The sequence below is a fragment of the Grus americana genome, chromosome 10, assembly GCF_028858705.1.
Source record: "Grus americana isolate bGruAme1 chromosome 10, bGruAme1.mat, whole genome shotgun sequence".
NCBI classification, from domain to species: domain Eukaryota; kingdom Metazoa; phylum Chordata; class Aves; order Gruiformes; family Gruidae; genus Grus; species Grus americana.
In genome coordinates, this window is record NC_072861.1 from 15,598,316 (window position 1) to 15,616,904 (window position 18,589).

General features: G+C 43.3%; 1 protein-coding gene across 5 annotated transcripts in view; it reads right to left on the reverse strand.

Moving 5' to 3' along the window:
* Positions 1-2,012: 2,012 nt before the first annotated feature.
* Positions 2,013-18,589, reverse strand: part of ABHD2 (abhydrolase domain containing 2, acylglycerol lipase) — a 41,247-nt gene continuing 24,670 nt past the window's right edge. For all 5 annotated transcript variants that reach the window (XM_054836467.1, XM_054836472.1, XM_054836469.1 and 2 more), the window contains 6 exons: positions 17,204-17,387; positions 13,457-13,549; positions 11,644-11,757; positions 10,304-10,373; positions 9,379-9,463; positions 2,013-7,815 (listed from right to left, as the gene is read on the reverse strand). In XM_054836467.1, coding sequence (XP_054692442.1) covers positions 7,619-7,815; positions 9,379-9,463; positions 10,304-10,373; positions 11,644-11,757; positions 13,457-13,549; positions 17,204-17,387 — 743 coding nt within the window. In that variant the 3' untranslated portion in view covers positions 2,013-7,618. The remainder of the gene's footprint in view (positions 7,816-9,378; positions 9,464-10,303; positions 10,374-11,643; positions 11,758-13,456; positions 13,550-17,203; positions 17,388-18,589) is intronic.

Consider the following 18,589-nt stretch of genomic DNA (forward strand, 5'->3'; position numbering starts at 1 on the left):
TGGTTCTTCTGCCAGCAGCTGAAAGATCAGGAAATCCACTTGCTCTCCAGTAGGAAAAAATATCAGATGATGATTTCTGCAGAAATGCATGAGCTAAAAGCTTTGACACATGCTCCAGGGAAGCTGTTGTCCCAGAGGAGAGTCTTTCCACACGCTGCAGGAAGGACCACAGCTAAGCCCCACATCCTGCTTTGGGTCTTAATCCTGGCACAGCTGTAGATCTAGCTCCAGAGGATTCCTCCAGCCCACACAGGACCTAGTGATCCCAGGAGGACCTGGGGGCTGATACAGGACTGTCAGAATCTGCTCTTACCCACTAGCAAAAATAGCCACCTCTATTCTCCACAAGGCAGGCATCAGGGACCTCTCTTGGCCAGAAGACAAAAAATAACTGGGAAAGGCTTGAACATCACTAAGGCTTGTGTCACATGCTGCACGGGAGAAAGCGGGGAGAAGATAAAGTCATCCCCCAGCCAGCTCCCTGGGTCAGGGAAGGCTGAGCTGCCAGCCACTGAGAAAGCCACATGCTCCTTAGCTCACAAGCCTGCTAGATACCCTGTGCTGAGACACCAAGCCCAGCCCCAGCACACGTGAGAGCTGGGGCAAGTGTTGGAGATGCTCCTATATAAGCAGGAATTGTTAAGACTGACTTCTCCCTGGAGGCTTTCTGTAGCAGCTCTGTCCTTGTTCTGCTCTCTGGAACACAACAGAGGAAGAGGAAGGCTCCAGCCAGAAATGAGAGTGGTGGCAGAGGCTGGCACACCATCCACATGCTGTTGTTACATTGGCCTCCTGTCCAGTCTTCCCATTTATAAACTTGACACTTCAGCTTTCAGCAGGCAGCAGAGCCAGGTCTTTGAGAGGTGGGCACAGAGGCCGCAACAAGTGAAAGGTGGAGAAGTGGAAAAGACACCCCCAACACTGTTACTACTCCTGTCCTCCTCACCCCAGAAGTATGGGAGGAGAGGAGTACAAGCTTGAGGTTTCTCTCTCAAAGGAGGGATTCAGTCACATTTCCTACAACAGTTGGGGCCCTCGCATTTACCACTAGAATAACCAACTAGTGGGCAACAGGAAACAGGAGTTACTGACAAAAGTTGACCTGTTTGGAAGGGCAGGAGCAGCAAGCCAACTCCTGCCTTGGTGCATACCCCAGGGAGATAAGGACAGCCTTCCACCAAGGCAGCCTTGTTTTAGACAGCACTAGTGCATGGAAACTAACATCTTTCACTAAATTCACATGCAAGGGCTGGGGCTAAAGGATTGCTCTTGTTCCTCCTTTAGCTAATCCAACATAACTGGGGGAAGATGTTCAGATATCCACTTGCATTTTAATCAATATTACCTTGTTGGCCCAATATATTCCCACATCAGACAATCTTCTCCCTGCTAACAGAGGAAGGGAGTAAGAAAGCATGATGGCTGTGCCTGTCAGGAGTGACAGCTGGACTGCACCACCCAATAACATTGCACACAGTCACTACATATAGCACTGACTTCAATAAGTCCTTTATTTTTAAATAATGAAATCCCACTGAATCAAAGATAACAAAATTACATTGTTTTGCAATGACCTCCATTTTATACCACACAGAAGAACAAAAATTAAAGAAAAAAATCAAAGACACTGTTTTATATATATATTTATATATATAATTTTAAAGGTAAACATCAGCAGATATAGAAAAATTGCATTGCTAGTTGCAAATCATCTCCCCTGCAGCTGTCAGCTCCAGAGAATCTGACTCAGAACATGGCAGCAGGGAAGGTATCTCAGTATACAAGCTTTTTCAGGGCAGCATTTAGAGATGGTTCCAGAATATTATTTTGCCAATTTGAAAATATTTATACCTCTTCAGCTTGGGATTTTCAGAGAAAGAGGTTATGCTTTCAATAAGAACATCCAGTGATCTGTCACTGGGAATTATGGTCAAGCTGTCAAGTAACACAATGAGAAAACATGCTCTGTTGGAAAGTTGCTGACTTGGGCTAAGCAGTAGGGTTTGGTTATATCAAGTACAAGTGGGTTTTGTTTGGCTTTTTTTTTTTTTAAAAAAGCTTCACAATTAGCAGGAGCCATTAGAAGGGTCAGCATCTCAGCAGAGCTATGGTGGAGATCCTAGAAGACATTTCTGTATCTAATCAGAACTCTTGCATGAGCAGAGGCAGACAGTGTGAGCTTGTCATTCAGACAGAATCAAGAAGGCTTTGTGTAGAGCCACCTTGTGGGATCAGGCTCCTTACTGGCATTAAAACCACCTGGGTTAGGCAAGACTGTTGGGTGAGAAGGAAAGACATGGCCTTTAGCAGGTGCAGGGCTGGAGCTTTTGGAGAGTGTCAGAGAGACTTGGAAAAGGATGTTCAATACTAGCAAATCCAACCTGATAAATGCTGCCCTGGATTGCAGTTTGTGTCCATTGATTAACCAGCAAACTCAAGATTACAGATGTTCAGAATGCAATGGTTCAGGACAACCCTAGAAACCCTTCCACCACCGCGTGGAAAGCTGGCAACTGTTTTGACTCATTGATGGCAGTTACACCTAGGCTCCCCCAACAGCTGAGAAAGTCCAGGTCAGTGTAACACACACTCCCAGTGATAAAAGAAAGACCTCTTCCTTGGGCCAGTGTGGCTCAGAAAACTCGAAGTCCTCACACCAAGAAGAGCCATTTGCTTTTCACCTAGAAGCCATGAAGAAGATGCTGCTTTGAGACACTGTGGCTCCAGGACCTACCCAACCAACAGACCCACCAAAGGAGTAAGGACATGTAGAGCATGACAAGCCAGAAACAAGATGCTCTTCACAACAAATGACATATACATGCAGCACAAGGCTAGGGCCTTTTCTGGTCTCCTGGAAAAGGCTGTGAAGAATTTCAGTAAGCTCTGGACAGACATAGTATTTCTAGAAAAACTTGGAAGCAATCCAGGTGACTAAACTGTTTGGCAATTAAATCCTGAAGTTGCTACTCTGCTCCTTCTCTTGAGATGTAGTCACATCAGCAATTTACTTCCAGCTATGCTACTGAAGAGTTAATAGACATAACTTTGGGATTGTAAGGTAACAACTCGCATATTAAGGAAAGCAAACCCTCCTCCTATGACCCAATCCCTACTGCTAGAGGAGCAGAGAGCTGAAAAAGATCCACTGCTTACATATATTAAGCCTTAAAAATCTATTGTAGCTAGTTATAGGCTGCCCACAAAGGTCCTTTAAGTCAGCACACCTGTACAGTGTATGTTGCCAGAGAAGTCACTACCTAGTGTCTGAAAATACATTTGCTAAAAAGCAAAGCCCCAAAAGCTCTGACAGAGCTGTTACTGAAGTCTCTAGATATGCTGATGTCAAGGGAGGAGAAAAAGGGCAAGGCACCACGTGTCAAAGGGCTGTGGTCTAGAAACTTCTGACATACCCATGACAGATGACACAAAGGTAGCTTGGCTAAATTCAGTACTGGAGATAGTAGTTCTTTGCTTAATGCCCTGTCTTTGTAACATGTATCTTCATAAACAGGAACTGCAGAAAAAAAACTCAGGAAAGGACTGCAGGGAAATTCAAGTGTCTGTCTTTACAGTGTGACTACAACACTGTCAGGCCCATTTGAAAACACCTTCCATTTAGAAGCTAGCAAAGAGACCATTAAAAATGCTGGCAGAAGCTGCAAGTTCCCTGTGTTCAGTAAAAGCAAGTCCCAGCTGCTCACCTACAAGCTTCAGATCCCTCCAGACTCTGCCAAAGATGATGGCTGGACCAGCCTAACCATCAAACAGTAATAGTTGTGAAACTTGCTGATCGAGAGTGTCTTTCGGGTTTATGTTCAAGTGCTACTTACATCCAGTGACAGGAAGGAGGTGAGTATAGCAGGTGAGGCTACCTGTGGAAGAGCTCTGCTAATGCTTTCTCTAATCCCAGTTTGAAACTAAACAGAGCAGATGACAGATTCATCATGCTGTAATCTTGAACTGCACTATCAGACTATACTGTAATGATCTACAAGTGCATACTTCAACAACCTCACGTGTCTTGAGAAGGGATGAAAAAGATTACTTCATCTCTAAGACTTAAAAATTCAGATTGCATTTAAGGTTGAGTTCACTGGGCAAATGAAGACCATCTGCCCACATCACAAGACTGATACTGCCTTATTTTGGGAAAGAAGAGTATTTCAGATTAGGATTGGACAAAGTCCCATGCATCCTGGGGCACTGGCACAAGGTATCAGTTGCCAGTTACTATCAGCAGCAGGATTTGATACAGGATTCCCTTCAGATGACGTGTACTGCAGCTTAACTTTCTACTCTCCCAAGATCCCTTTAAGTTACTGCTCCAAGTCTGACACCATGAGCCTTGCTTTGAAAGCAGAAAATTGGGTGGGATGGGGAGAAGAGCTTTTTTCCCCTGCTCCTACCTACAGGTTTAGTAAACTGAACCTCAGGCTTTAGAAGCCTCGCACAAAGAAGCCATGACAAAAGCTCTTCTTCCCTAAACAGGCTGGAATTAGTTGGTCAAGTCAAGTGTTTTGAACAGCTGTAGATGCAAGTGCAAAAACAGGTCAAAGGAGAAAGACAGACTCATATTACTTCTGTAGTTGAGAATTTCAGAAAGTCCACAGCATCAGCACTTCTAAAGTATGAAGGCTTAGGTTGCGGGGCAGGAAGGAGTATTCCTCGAAAAGACCCTCCAACTTTAAAGCAAAATCTGATTAGACAAAGCTACAGCTCCTGGTGCTTTGAGAATTGCCCAGTTTCTCACCTTATTTTAGGAGACATGCTTAAAAACTGGTCATTGATTGACTGGCCATCTGCTGTAGCGAAATCAGTTTGAAATGAAGGTACGTTCGATAAGGTAGCTTGTTCATACCTCAGAAACAAAAAAAGCTGGTCTGTCAAGAATGATCTTTATAGAACAGAAGGAGGAAAATTTTTTTCCCAGGAAAAAGCTTCCCAGGACAAAGCTCCGCTTTCAGAGGGACTGGCATGACTTGGCCAAGAAGCAGAGGCAAAATACTTGCTTTGCCTCAGCATTAACCTTCCCAGAAAGTGCTGAACCAGTTCTCACTCTGACTTCATGTTTTGGGCCAGTCAACAACTGAACTGTTCCACCAGCCTGGGGTCCTGGGAAGGGAGCAGAGCTTCAGCCACTGGGGGAGCTGGGCAGAGAGCCCCTACTTTTGATAAAGCTCTCAAGCTGAGGAAGGCAGACATTTTTCTCTCCAAGGAGGTCAGATGCACACTGACCTTTCTTTCATAGATATCCACATGTTGGTCATACGATGGGTTCTTCACTTCAACAGCAGTTATCGGTACTAAGGACAGCTTCTGTTCCTTGAGAGCTGTCTGAAGTTGATACTCAGCACAGTAAAGCTAGATTGAGGAAGGACACGTGAAGCACGGGAAGGGCAGTTTTGTTTCTTTAAGGCAGACAGCCATGACCTGTCTAAGCTACAGCTATAATACACTATGAAAGCTGAAAGACTTCTAAAGTTGTAGCCCACTGGAGATGATAACCATATTCCCCTACACACCTAAATTTATACTGTATCTATTTGATGTGTACAAGCATTGTTTACACTCCACTTCTGTTGAAGCAAAAAGATATTTAAGTCATATCCAATTAATATTACATGAACAGCTACTTTAACAAAGTCTGAAATGTCTTTTATGACATATTTTAGTGATATACAGATGCAGTATGAATAAGAGGATAACAACATAAAGATGAGATATCCATCAGCTAAGAATATCCTTGCTAACTGATGCCCTAAAGTAATTCTTAAGGAACAGCCACAAGCATGGCCAAGTCTTGCTATAGCTTTACTTGGTCACATCTTTGATGAAAAAAAGGAAACTTGGATTTATTAACAAGGAGAACATGCAGACATCCACAGTTCATTCTAACAGGCCAAGGTGTCTGGCCTAAGGCAAATTAAAGGAATTTCCTGATATGATAATGCACCTTTGCTACAATAGTAATTATTGCTTTATTAAAACAAAAACCCATCTCTCCAACCTACTGAAGTTCAGGGACAGGGCAGTCCAGAAGGCTTGCTCCCCTATATTACCAGACTGAAGTCTTGCAGCTTGTTTCACCCTTAAGCTATAAACTAAAGTGCCTGGAACACAGACCAAGGCTGAAGCAATAAAGTGCTAATTGAAGTGTGACAGGAAAAGAACTTCACTGCCACTGTGATAAAGAAGTTGTAAGAATGGACTAATGAGACTACAATATTGACAGAACAAACAGTAAAAAAAAGATTCTGACCACAAAGTTTCAGTCTCCAGATTGTCATGAGACAACCTTCCTTCCAGGGGACAGACTAGAATCTTTAATAACAATCTTGGCACAGACCATTACAGCCACTTGAGGGAAAAGCACAAGTGAGTAGGCATCTTTCCTGCAAACTGCTTTCACACTTCACACATTAAAACTAGAAGAGGATGTCTGTGTGTGGAAAAGGAATTCAAGTGAGGAAGAGCCCAGTGTCTTACTGAAGCCAGTAATCCTACAGTATTTACATAGATATGGATGTAGTGCGCCATGCAAAGACATAATTTTAGTTGTACAGGGCTAGAGACAACCAGTTCCCCAACAAACATAAGGCAAGTCTTGTGTCTGAAAAACATTTGATGCTTTGAAAGCTAAGGGGAGGAAATTTGGTATTATTTACCCTAATATAAGGAAAATAAATCTAAGCAGATACCTTTCCCCCATCCCACTGACAAGTTAATCCCTAAGAGTACATAATTGTCTACGCAATATTCTTAAACAGATTGAGCTCACAGAAAGATCCTACAGACTCTTAATCACTGATTTCCATGAAGAAGCCAGAGCCAGCTTTAAAAAGCCCTGGGTTAAACAAAAAAATCCACTACTAAAGATGACTACGTTTAAAGAGAGGCAAAGATGAAAAGAAGGCGACTGATCTGGTCTTGGTGCGAGAACATGTCTACATAAAAACATTAACTAGTATTACCAGCCTGCAGCTTTTCTCTACCTGGAGTCCCAGCATAAAAAGACACCCCAATCCACAGATAGCTGAAGCACAGAAGAGTTCAGTATTTTTAAACTGATTGACCTGTGTAAGTGCATTCCTAGGAAGTAAAAGGCTCCCTTGAAATGGTGCAAGGCTGGAACTCTACTTGCAGTCAAACATTGTTTTTCCAAGCCACATTTTAGTGGCTTACAGACTGAACCATTCACTGGCTTGTGGCTTGGTACAGGGTTTTCCAGCACAAGGACAGAGGAAAAGAGAGTCATCTACATCTAAACAAGTGTTGCAGATCAAGTTTTTGACCAGCAGGTGAAGGGATTTTGACATTTGAAACTTCTGCTATATTAAAGCAAGCAGACTTTAGCTCAATAACCCTGTAAAAAGTCAGAGTCAGCAACTTAACTCTTCAAGCAGACCAGTAAATTACAAACTCAAGTGACTATATATGCAAAGATGCTCTAACCAGATATTAAACCTCTGCTTTAACTCCACTTCAGAAGAAAACATTGTGATCAAACCCCAGCCATAGGATATCAAGGAGAATGGAAACCTGAAGCAGCAGGTGAGGAAACAAGATGTTCCCAAAGAGTGAGATATATTGACATGATCCAGAGTCTTTGGGTCAATTACTCCTGGCCAGATACAGCCTGCTCTGTGTCTGAGCAGTGAGACTTTGTCTTCTCCCACTGGCAGATGGCATTGGCATACTGTACCACAAGCTTATCCATCCAGGTAAGAGGTTCTGGGAATAGTACAGACCCCTCAAAAAATCCCAGGTGGCCTCCATGAAGGGGCAGCACATGCATGACGTTTTCTCTTTTCTCTGTAAAACAAAAGGAGGCACAAAGTTCCAGAAGGTTATCATCTTGGAGCTGAGAACAAGACAATCTTAAGTTGTGATAATCAACTCTATCCCTGGCATAGCATCCGAACCAAAGGAGCAGTCACGTGTAGGAAGCAGAAGTGCACTGACAAAGGCCACGGGTACTTTGAAGTCCAAAACACATAAGCTTACTGCTTTACAGAACAATCTGCAGGAACCAGTCCCAGGCAGTACAAGAAGGCTGCCCAAGAAATGCTGCTGGCTGGGCCCTTACAGCAATACAGGTATTGCCATAAGAATGCTCTTTCTTTGACAAATTAACATCTTTAACTCATGTACACTGGAGCTAGGACTGTTAACATCATGTTGAGCTGTGCCAGCTCTGACAGTTGTCCTGGTTTCAGCTGAGATAGAGTTAATTTTCTTTCCAGTAGCTGCAATAGTGCTGTGTTTTGGATCTAGTATGAGTAATGTTGATAACACACTGATGTTTTTAGTTGTTGCTAGGTACTTGTAGTGTCTACACTAAGTCAAGGACTTTTCAGTGTGTCAAGCACTGCCAGGTGCACAAGAAGCTGGGAGAGCACAGCCAGGACAGCTGGCCCAGACTAGCCAAAGGGATATTCCCTACCATAGCACGTCATGCTCCATATGTAACTGGGGAGGCAGATTTGCTGCTCAGAAATATACTGGGCATCAGGGATCTTTTTTTCTCTGCTTTTTTCTCCCCTTCTGCATGTGGTAAGCAATTAATAATAACACTTTTGTTATTACTATTATTGTCTTCCTTTGTTGTCCTATGAAACTCTCTTTACTCAGCTCATGAGGTTTGGTTTTTTCCATTCTCCTCCTCATCCCCTTGGGGAAGGAGGGGTGAGCAAGTAGCTGCGTGGTGCTTAGTTACCAGCAGGGGTTAAACCATAACACAGTACATCAGCCACCTTGTTCCATGTATGGTGATAAAATCTCTGTGCTTGCTTCTTTCTGGAAGCAGCTGTGGATAAATTCTCAGCTCACAGCTTTCAACCAGGAAAAGTAGTGAGCCCTGCCGCCCTCCCTCCCTGTGCACCCGCTATTTGTGTGATGAAGCAGCCACCAGCTCCCACGTTCTGAGCTTCTAAAGGTAATTTGCCTTTTTTCTTGGCTGAAGATAGACAGCTCACAGAACTCCTTTCAAGGGAGAGATCTAGTTCAGTACCAGTCTCACACGTATGCCCCCCCCGCCACTTGATCAAGACTATAACTATAACAACCCAGCTTTCTACTAAATCTCAGTGAGGAATGAAAACAGGAGGAAGCATTTTTTGATTCAGGAATGTAACCTGCTGGCTATCAACACAAGCCAACACAGCAGAAGGTGCCTGAAAGGGCTCAAGTTCTTCCTGCTTGAGGTTAGCCTTGTTAGTTCTAGCAACTGGTGATTTCAAGAGGCTTAGTATACCTCCCACAGGATTACAGATGTAAGGAGGCAAGTCAAGCTGCTTTGAAATCATGGATCATGATGTGATAAGGAAGCTGCAGGCACACAAATATGCACAGCTGGAGGAGACTGCTTCAACATACCTGAAAGAGCTCTTGGAATTGATAGAAGACTCTCATGCACAAGAGGGTCATCAGCAGCATTAACCAACAGAAGAGGAACATAGATCTGCATCAAGAAACACGGCAGAAAAATAAAACAGTAAGGGGTTGGGTTTTGAATTTCAGTCTATCAACTGTAAAAGCATCTTAGCTTAACTCAATTAAGACATCTTATTTCAGAGTTGCCTGGTACCTGGAGCTGAAAATTAAGACTAGTGACTTCTTACCAATGGAGTACTCTGCAGCATTTCCCCCCCCCCCCCCAACTCAATTGTATGGAAGGGGCAGGGGTGCATCAGAGCAAATACAGATTGAGTCACACATCTTTCCCAGTCTCAGAATTCAAATAGCTACACCCTTTTTTCCTCTGCATTGCATTGCACATCAGGCAGCTAGTGCCAGCTCTGTTATGGACACCTTGGTTAAAGTCCAGGAAACTCCCTTGGAATGTCTCCATCCTCTGGCTCAGTAAATCAAGGAAGAATTAATCTTCCAGTTCCACTTCTGCAAAACTTTGGTCTGCTAAGCGTCTGCCTGCCAGATAGTGTCCTGAGTCTCTTCCACAGTATCGAGCAAGCCTTTCTTCCTTGAAACTGCAGGCTCTATGCCACCCACCCATTTCCCACCTTATCCTTGTACACTCAGAGCCGTTCAGCTCAATGCATGGCTTTATTTAGATCACTTGGGTGCTACTACCTGTCAGTTATAAGCTCTTAAGAGTCCAGAGCATTTAGCTTCAGTATTAAAGGTAGCAAGAACTGAAATCCCACTCCAATAGACTGTGCCTGACTGTTTCTGAAAATCCCAGCTAAGACAGCTGTGTCTAGATATCAACAGAAACCGTGGAGCATTTTCTCTCCAGTAGAAAAATGAAGGTACAAGAGCAGTCTCTATTGCAAGATCTTACTCTGTGCAAGTAATGCAGGCAGCTTTCTTCTTCATAGTATTCCTTCAGGGAACTGTAGCCATGGAACTTCCTGAAACAGAGAAGACTGTCATTGCAATCATCTGCTTCTAGTACCCACGTGACCCTTCCTTTCAAGTGAGGACATCTATACAAAGACAGGAGCGATCCCTCGATTTTCACAGACAACGTTTTTTTCCTAACCAGTGCCTCTGCAGAACTCACCTTGGACAGCACGTGTTTTTATGCTTTCTGTGCTTACTCAAACATTGTGATAGCGTGGGCAAGTTAAACATGCAAGTTGAAGTCTAGCAGCCTGCAGGGCATTTCTTTTGAAATATCCCACTCCCCTTAAGTAAATGTACATATAGAAGATAAAGTTATGATCTTGTTCATTACCTGAAAGCCTTTTCAAATACAGAACCACTGCAGTTTATGAACCTCAAACATATGGGACAAAAGGGCCTCCCTACAAGCCATGCAGAATTCATTGTGATTCCAGTTCTTTGCCAATTCCTTAGCACTCCATTCCAAACCAAGAATTCAGTAAACTTATACTCAAGTGCTTTTTTTTTTTTTACTGACATAAAAGACAACATACCTGTTGGCCCAAACTAGAAAGGCCTCAGGGATGAGGGACAAGTAGGGAGATTTCCCTAGGAATGGCTTTTTAAAAGCAGGCAGCAATACTCCCAGTCTGCCAAAACTGTTACAGCTGTATAGCCGACAGTTTACAGCTTCATTTTGGAAAGATGTCAATGCCTGATACAGAACATGCCACAGTATGAACACTGCCACTGACGAAAGTGCTATGTAGTTTTCAAGGACATGGGCAGTAACAGACTATTGCTTAATAAAGCAGAGAGCTTAATTTAGGTGTTAGTATGACAAGTAAAAAAGGTTTATTGTCTCAGCCAACCCTAATGTTTATTGAGAAGGCAGTAGAGTTTTTTGGGGAGAAGATTTTTTCCAGAATTTGAGCAGGGCTAAGGACGTTCATGAGCAGTTCTGAGCTGCTTTCCACATCCTGCACTCTGTTTTGCTAGAGCTTGCAGGCAGAGCTGGCCTCTTCCTACATTAGCGAAGGCTGCAGGTTCAGACATTACTGATAAATAAATGCCTCCTGGATGATTTTACAGAAGCTGTGACTGTCAATAGTATGTTGTGTTTTTTTTTTTTTCCTTGTAAGTTTTATTCAATGTGAAGGCAACGAAGAATTTGAGTTTGTCACTGCTGTATTTCAGCACATTCCTACAGGCACAGGAAGGGGCATGCAAGAGCAACACTTGACAGAGAATGTACTTTCAGAGTTCTACAGAGGATCAGAGAATCGCCCTTCATACCTCATAACGTTATCATCAATCTGCATAAGGGATGTTGCTGTATAGAGTTTGCTCAGATCAGCATCTGACAAGCTTTGTGGCTTCTTCATGTTGTTATCTCCAAAAAGAACTTGCCTGAAAGAGTAACATCAAGAAAAACATCCAAATAACATAACAAGGGCAAAGCCATGACCTGTTCAAGGACAGTTGAGTTTACCAATTCTGACAAGATAAGACTAGAAGCGGGCTACATGAGGTTTTCTTGGGAACAATCACAGCTTATTTGTCCACTTCCCTTTGCAGCAAGGCAAACAGAAATCCTAGCAGCCTCTTCATAAAAAAAAAATAAAATGTTTTCCTGTTACACTGAAAAACTGCATCGGTGGCCTCTGAAAAGAATCTTCCCAGAACAGACATCACTAAGGGTATTTGGAACAGAGGCTGCATGTTAGAGGGAGGGTCCTTTGGCTTCAGACCAAACCTGTGGGTGGCTTGGGTGAGAGCACTAGTGGCCCTGGGCATAGCAACTCCTTCACCATCTGGTCCTAAAGCTTCCCAGCACAGACATTAGGTTAGCTCACACAGCAGAAATTACTTGGGGCATTACCTTAGCAGAAAGCTATTTACTATGGACACTTGTCATAATTAGTTATTGCCCTCAGGGGAGGAGGTGTTTCTTTACCAGAACAAACTGCTCCCCTAACAAACAGAACAAAAGCTGCAAGTTGGAAAGGAGTTTTTATTCCCTTTCACAGGCAGCTGCAGGGCAGAGTAGGAGAGAGGCTAGGTTTGATTTGGGGGAGCTGCCTTAGAGCACAAGTGATTATGGAAAAAAGTTTACTTAACAGACTTGCCTTAAAGGCAGCACTGGCTTTTTCTGGGTTATGAATTTAACTACTTTTTAATGGGGGCTTACCTAACTTCACATGTTAAATTTGGTCAAGTTGTCTAAATATTTGTCAATCTGGAATGAATTATGTGGATCATCCCACACGTCAGCTGTCCTAATTCCTTCTACAAGGGTTTCATACTGCAGAGGAGTGTAAACAATGAACTAAAAATTTGCAAGCAACACATGCTCTTAGTTGGAATGGGTCTTAGATATTCCCCTCCTTTTCCCTCAAGTCAGGCAACTTCAAATATACACAGATGAGGTAATTACACATTTATTACCCTAGAAAGAAGTACCCAGAAAACTTTTGATGAAGGAAACAACATTGAGCATGTCACCTGTTCAACATGCTCATTCCTTTGCTGTGCGAGAGCTGTGGATCACAACAACAGAACATGGATCCTATAAGTACACTTGCACTCCAGGAAGAGTAACACTAAGTATTTTGCTAGCTACTCGCTCTTTCTAGAGGAACAGCTAGAAGCCAGAGCTACAGCTTGACTATTTGCTTATTTGACAAACAGCAACCCCAGTCAGCAGATCTTGAAGATCAGTCCTACCTCAGGTAGGTGGCAGAACAAGAGGCTCCTTGAATAGGGAATTCTTTGGCTAGAAGTGAAACAGATGCAGAATACTCCACTTTGAAGTCTAATTGCAATGTTTTGCTGTGTGCATCTTGTTTATTCATTAAGCGAGTTTCCTCGGAAGGCAAAAAGACAATAAAGCCTGCTTTCTTCTAACAAGATCACCAAAGACTATTTGTATATTTTACAGTATATGAATGAGATTAGATGAAGAGAAGAGGAGCCCATGTCAAAGATCACCAAGCAAGGAACTGGTGTGTAATCTTTCAGGAATCCTATTTTAAAGTACTGAGAAGACAAATCCAGTATAGCAATTGGCCCAATCAATACTATCAGTGTAAGTGATGTACTGCAGTACCTGTGAGAAAGGATGATTTTCTTCATGTTGTCTGCCATGAGGAAGTTATAAAATCTTCTACATTGATCCCACTGCATGAAGGTTTCCTGTGCCCTAAAAAAAAAAAAAATCACAGTGCAGAACAGTCAAAGCTGTTAATGGAGAGCTGAAAGATCTAATTAATACACTGTAACATCTTATGGCAGCCTGGAGGCTATGTAAACAAATCTCCAGGCCTTCCCTGCCATGGCTTAACCTTTTCCAGGAAATTACTTCCACTTTGATGGAGTTCAGTAGTATCAGAAAACAGATCTGCAGTCTCATTTTGCACAATGCAATTAGCTGTTTTGATCAGAGCATTTAAGAGCCATCAATCAAGATCTGCAACACTGACAAGAGGATTTTAGCATTGCTTTGCATAAGTTGAACGTAATTTACCTAATGGGACTACCAAGGAAAGGACTAAAACCTGTTGCTGAACAGAGTGTTGTCTGTTGTGTATATAGCTCTGCAGAGGAAATAATTTGTGCAGGTGTTTCCAGTATGGACAGTATTATTGTTTTAACTTCATTGGCAGGAACTGCAGAAATAAATGCTAGTTGTAGCTGCAAGTGACATCTGAGTTGAAATCTTTACCTATTCTCAAAGCGGAATAGCACTTCATAGCTTATCTGTTGTTAAAACAGAATTAGTCACCCATACTTTTGTGAGCTCTGCCAGATACCAGCACTCCTTTGCTATGCAGGGTCATGGGTAGGTTATAGCTTTACTCTTAGCAGGGTTTGCTGTTACTGAGGAAACACACTATCATTTACCAAGCAACCTAAGAATGCTGGGAGCAGTTTCAGCTACTCAAGTACTCCTACCACTTAAAAATTAGCATACCATGAGAACTACAGCAGATTTAGCATGACTTCCCAAGCCACAACCTGCAAGCCCCGTACCAGAGCAAAAGAAAGCTATGTTTTCTTGTAGTAAGCCATGCTGGAGTATAGAATTAAAAAACCCCAAAACTTCCTTATCTTTGTCTAGCCAGACTATACCTACCATGTTTATGCCAGGGCAGGGGAATAATGGAAGACAGAAATATGCACGTTTCTTCACAACTGATTTTCCAAGCAAACCTTTTAAGTTATTACAAGACTTTTGAAGTTAAAGCTACTACATTTCCTTCCAGTTCCTGCGGTGTACAGTAGTACTCCTAACATGAAGAGCTGCAAACACTGGAAAAAAGGCAGCTTCCGGTATTTTGAGGACTGCACAGGTTTCAAAGCCAAGGATTCTCCCCACAGCCTGTAGCTATGGTGAAGATGCATTCCACAAGATCAAGAAGCAGAATCAAGCCTGTGCAGACAAAGATTAAGGAATAAGGAGGCTTGTCCCCATTTAGCCTCAGGGAACAAATTCCCCAGACTCTGTGTTAATTCATTAAACTAAGAGCCTCATTCTTCTGGCAGATCCTAGTATTGCTGCTACTTTATTATGCCCATCTATAGGGCTCATGCTTAATGCTCTGGAAAGGCTTTCATATTCTAGATCCCTGGTGCACCTTGTTCACCACCACTTTTTCCCCCCCCTTCACATCCTAAAGTTATTTGGGGGATAAAGGCTGTACAAGCTAATAAAAGAGAAAATGGAATTGTAAACTAAACTGGTCACATCTACCTTGGTAATCCACTTTCACATAGCCCAGAGGGATGAGGCCAGTTATTTTAACCTACCAGATCAAGCCCAGGAAGGCTAAGGCTTAACCACTCCACCTGGAAGTGCTCCATACCTCCCTCCCTCCCACCTCTACAACCAGGGGCACAAGGTCCTCCCCATCCTGTTGTCATCTTAGTAGATATTTACTGATGTTGCTTTCCCCTAGCTCTTCAGCTAATTAGCATTTTAAACCAGCAGTGGATATTAGGTAGGGAGACAAGATCTGAAAAGCTTTCCTGGTGATTGCCCAGTAATGCACAGCAGATGGTTTGTGACTGGAGATCTGCTAGTAGATGTTCAGCCAGCAGGTGGAGTCAAGAGCTCAATAATCCACACAACCCGCTGAAGACTTGCATTAAACTCAGACAAGCAGCTGTTATTTTTCCACACAAATATGTAAGTGCAGTATTGTTAAACAGGTTGTCCTTTCCCTGCTATTCTACCAGCACATCATGACCTACTACTACAGAAATCGGATTAGGGAACAGCATTACTCATCATTTTGGAGACCAGAAATACAATATTGCGTAACCGCAGAAAATGAACCAAGGGGACTGCAGCCAGACGTGATCCTTGCAAACGCTGTCCGATGGCTGCAATTGAGGACCTGGCTTGAAAAGGATGCTCTGTGCTCCATGCCAGAACCCCAAGAAAACTAAGAGCATTTGATTTGAAACAAAACAGAAAAACTGTTCCTGAAAGCATCTGTTCAAATTTTAAGGGTGTGAACTCATAGGGACCTAGCAGTAGATTATAGACTCTTTTAGCAGTAGTCACATCTGATCTCAAAAGGGATTAGAGGCATGCTGAAATATTACTGAAGTGCATATCAAGCTTTTAGTCACATCTTAATGCTTCCAGAAAAGCTTCTTACTTTCACCTGTAAGAGCTTAACTCATAACAGGTATCTTCAGACTGCTGAATATCAAACCGGTCCCTGTACAGGCAGAGCATCAGCTGCATCAAGAGTTTCAGATGTCTTAACCAGACTGGGAGGCCAAATTCCATAGCAAGCCCCTCACAGGGCTGCCATAGTTTCACCATTTTTATCTGCCCAAAGAGTCTTGAGCCAAATAACCTAGTCTCAACAGCCTCTTTTGCCTTTCAAATAGTCTCATGGCCCAAAAATGCAGCTACACCTTAGTAACTGTGCATATGTACAGACATTAAAAACTGAATACAGTAGCTTGGCCAGTTACACTGTTTTAATCTTCAGTAATTGTACATACATAGAAAGTTACAGCACATTAGTTGAGCCACCAGTTTTCAAGCAGTAGTGCTGTACCCAGATCCTCCATCAGCAAATGGAAGTGTTAGCACTAGGTGGAGCTGTCACAGCTCTTGTAATTTCCAGGAAGCTCCTTTGCTTCCAAGTAGGGAACCATAGGGTAACACTTTAGGCAGAGTTTAGGGTTATAAGCCTTCTCCTCCCCATCTTCTAAGTTGTATAACACAGCTGCAAGTGCCTCTCCACCTCCTCATCAGCCCACAGCACTGTTTCAGTGACACATACTAAGAGCGGAACATGGACTTACAGTGTATGAGCTGTGTGCCTTTTTCCAGTCTCCCCAGCTAAAAGCTGCCAGATGAAACTACACTGGAGCCAGACAAACTATTATGAACCAAGGGATACTTCTCAGAGTGATGAGAAAGTGTAAACTATTGCTTGCAAACCTGGCATCATCTCTGCAATTTGTCATGCTGCCCAGCCTGCCTGGTTAATTACACCAGGACTGCATGGGGAATGCCTTCTCTAGGATGCTGTAGCAATGAGAAAGAGTTAGGCCAGCTCACATCCACAGACTAGAAGCTGCCAGCACGTACCTGGCCAGGTACAGAAAACTTATTTGCACTGTTGACAGAAAGCTTGTTTATGCTGCCAAATCAACCGAGCTTTGGCTGCTCCTTCGTATGAGATGCTACTCTCCTACTACAGTCTGTCAGACCAGTTCAATGCAAGAGAAGCACCACTCTCTTCACCTTGCCCTTCCACACACACCCTGCCAAAGATCTGCCCCTCCTGCACCCTAGAAGAGACTGGCATGGAGAAACGTCCAGACCTACCTCAGTGCACTGTACCCCTGGCACACGCTGACACAGCACAGAACTCGCTCCTGGTTGGCCTGGCTCTCTCCCAGGTATTTACACACAATGTTTCCACCCAGGCTGAAGCCCACAACAACGAGCTGGGTCTGAGGGTAGGTCTTCTTGATGTAATTAACCATGGCACAAAATTCCCAGGTGCAACCTAAAAATAAGGACAAAGTCAAGAATCATCTTCTAACATACCTAGATTCCCACTTCAGGCTTCAGTTGTGTGCTTTAAGTTCAGCTTCTTACCCTTTCTGACTTTTTAATAACCTTAAGGTTTTAAGAGCTCTGATTCACACATGTGTTCATGTATCTGTTTTACGAGTCCTGTGGACCTTAGCTCATGACTAGTTCTGACAGAGTGCCAAAAATGAAATTAACTTGCTTAAAAATCATGGCAACAGCTAATCTGACTATCCAAACTCTTCCTTCTAAAGCAGCTTAAAAGCCAGAGTCCAACAACTCTGGGCTTGACATTACTGTCTAAGAACAGCACACATCATTACCTTCCTGAGGCAGTTTGCCATATCTGAACTCAAGTGAGGTGCCTGGAAAGCAGCTTGCTCCTTTGCTTTTAGCAAGGCTGCCATGGATCCTTAAATCCATGCTGATGCAGGGAGGGGATGGAAATGCAGAGCTGGCTTGTCAGGACAGAGCTCTCAGTGGACTGTTGCAGAGCCTGACTAAGCAGCTGCTCTCTGGAATCAGAGGGAAGGATTTAAACAGAGGCAGCTGGCCCTTTTTAACCACTGAAGAGGTAAAGATACTGCAGCTTCCTAGAAGACATATGGGTATCCCCTTTTCAAGAGAAGGGGTAAGTACCTCTATAGAGAGATCTGTTCTGCTCTCAGCTAACACCCATTTGCATCCCACAGGCACCAAGGGATCCAGCTCCTGGCAGTACTGGGGTCCTCAGATTGTTTGATAGACTTGAAGGCCTCCACACATGCAACATCTGAGTACCTACAGCTATTTCTCCTGCCTTTGAGGTTGGAAAAGGGAAACATGGAGAGAAACAGCTGCAAAACTGATGACATTAGTATGCTGGTATCAACTGTCTATGCCCTTTATTAACCTTCCCATTGGATTTAAGACTGCAAACTGCACAGGAGGCACCACACAAACAACAAAAAAACTCCAGCTGTTTATTCTTGTCTAGAGTCAAAATCTTAGCTCTAACCTGTGGAACCTGTCTAAGGAGATTGATCCTAAGAGTTGGAATTCTACCCTGTGCCAACCTAACAGTGCTCCACTGTGTCCCCACCCCAACTGTAGCATCCTTCCAGACAGACTCAGGTTTTGGCTAGCTCTGGAGTAGACTGAGCACCAGGGTTTGTGTTTACTTCAGTGACATGGCAG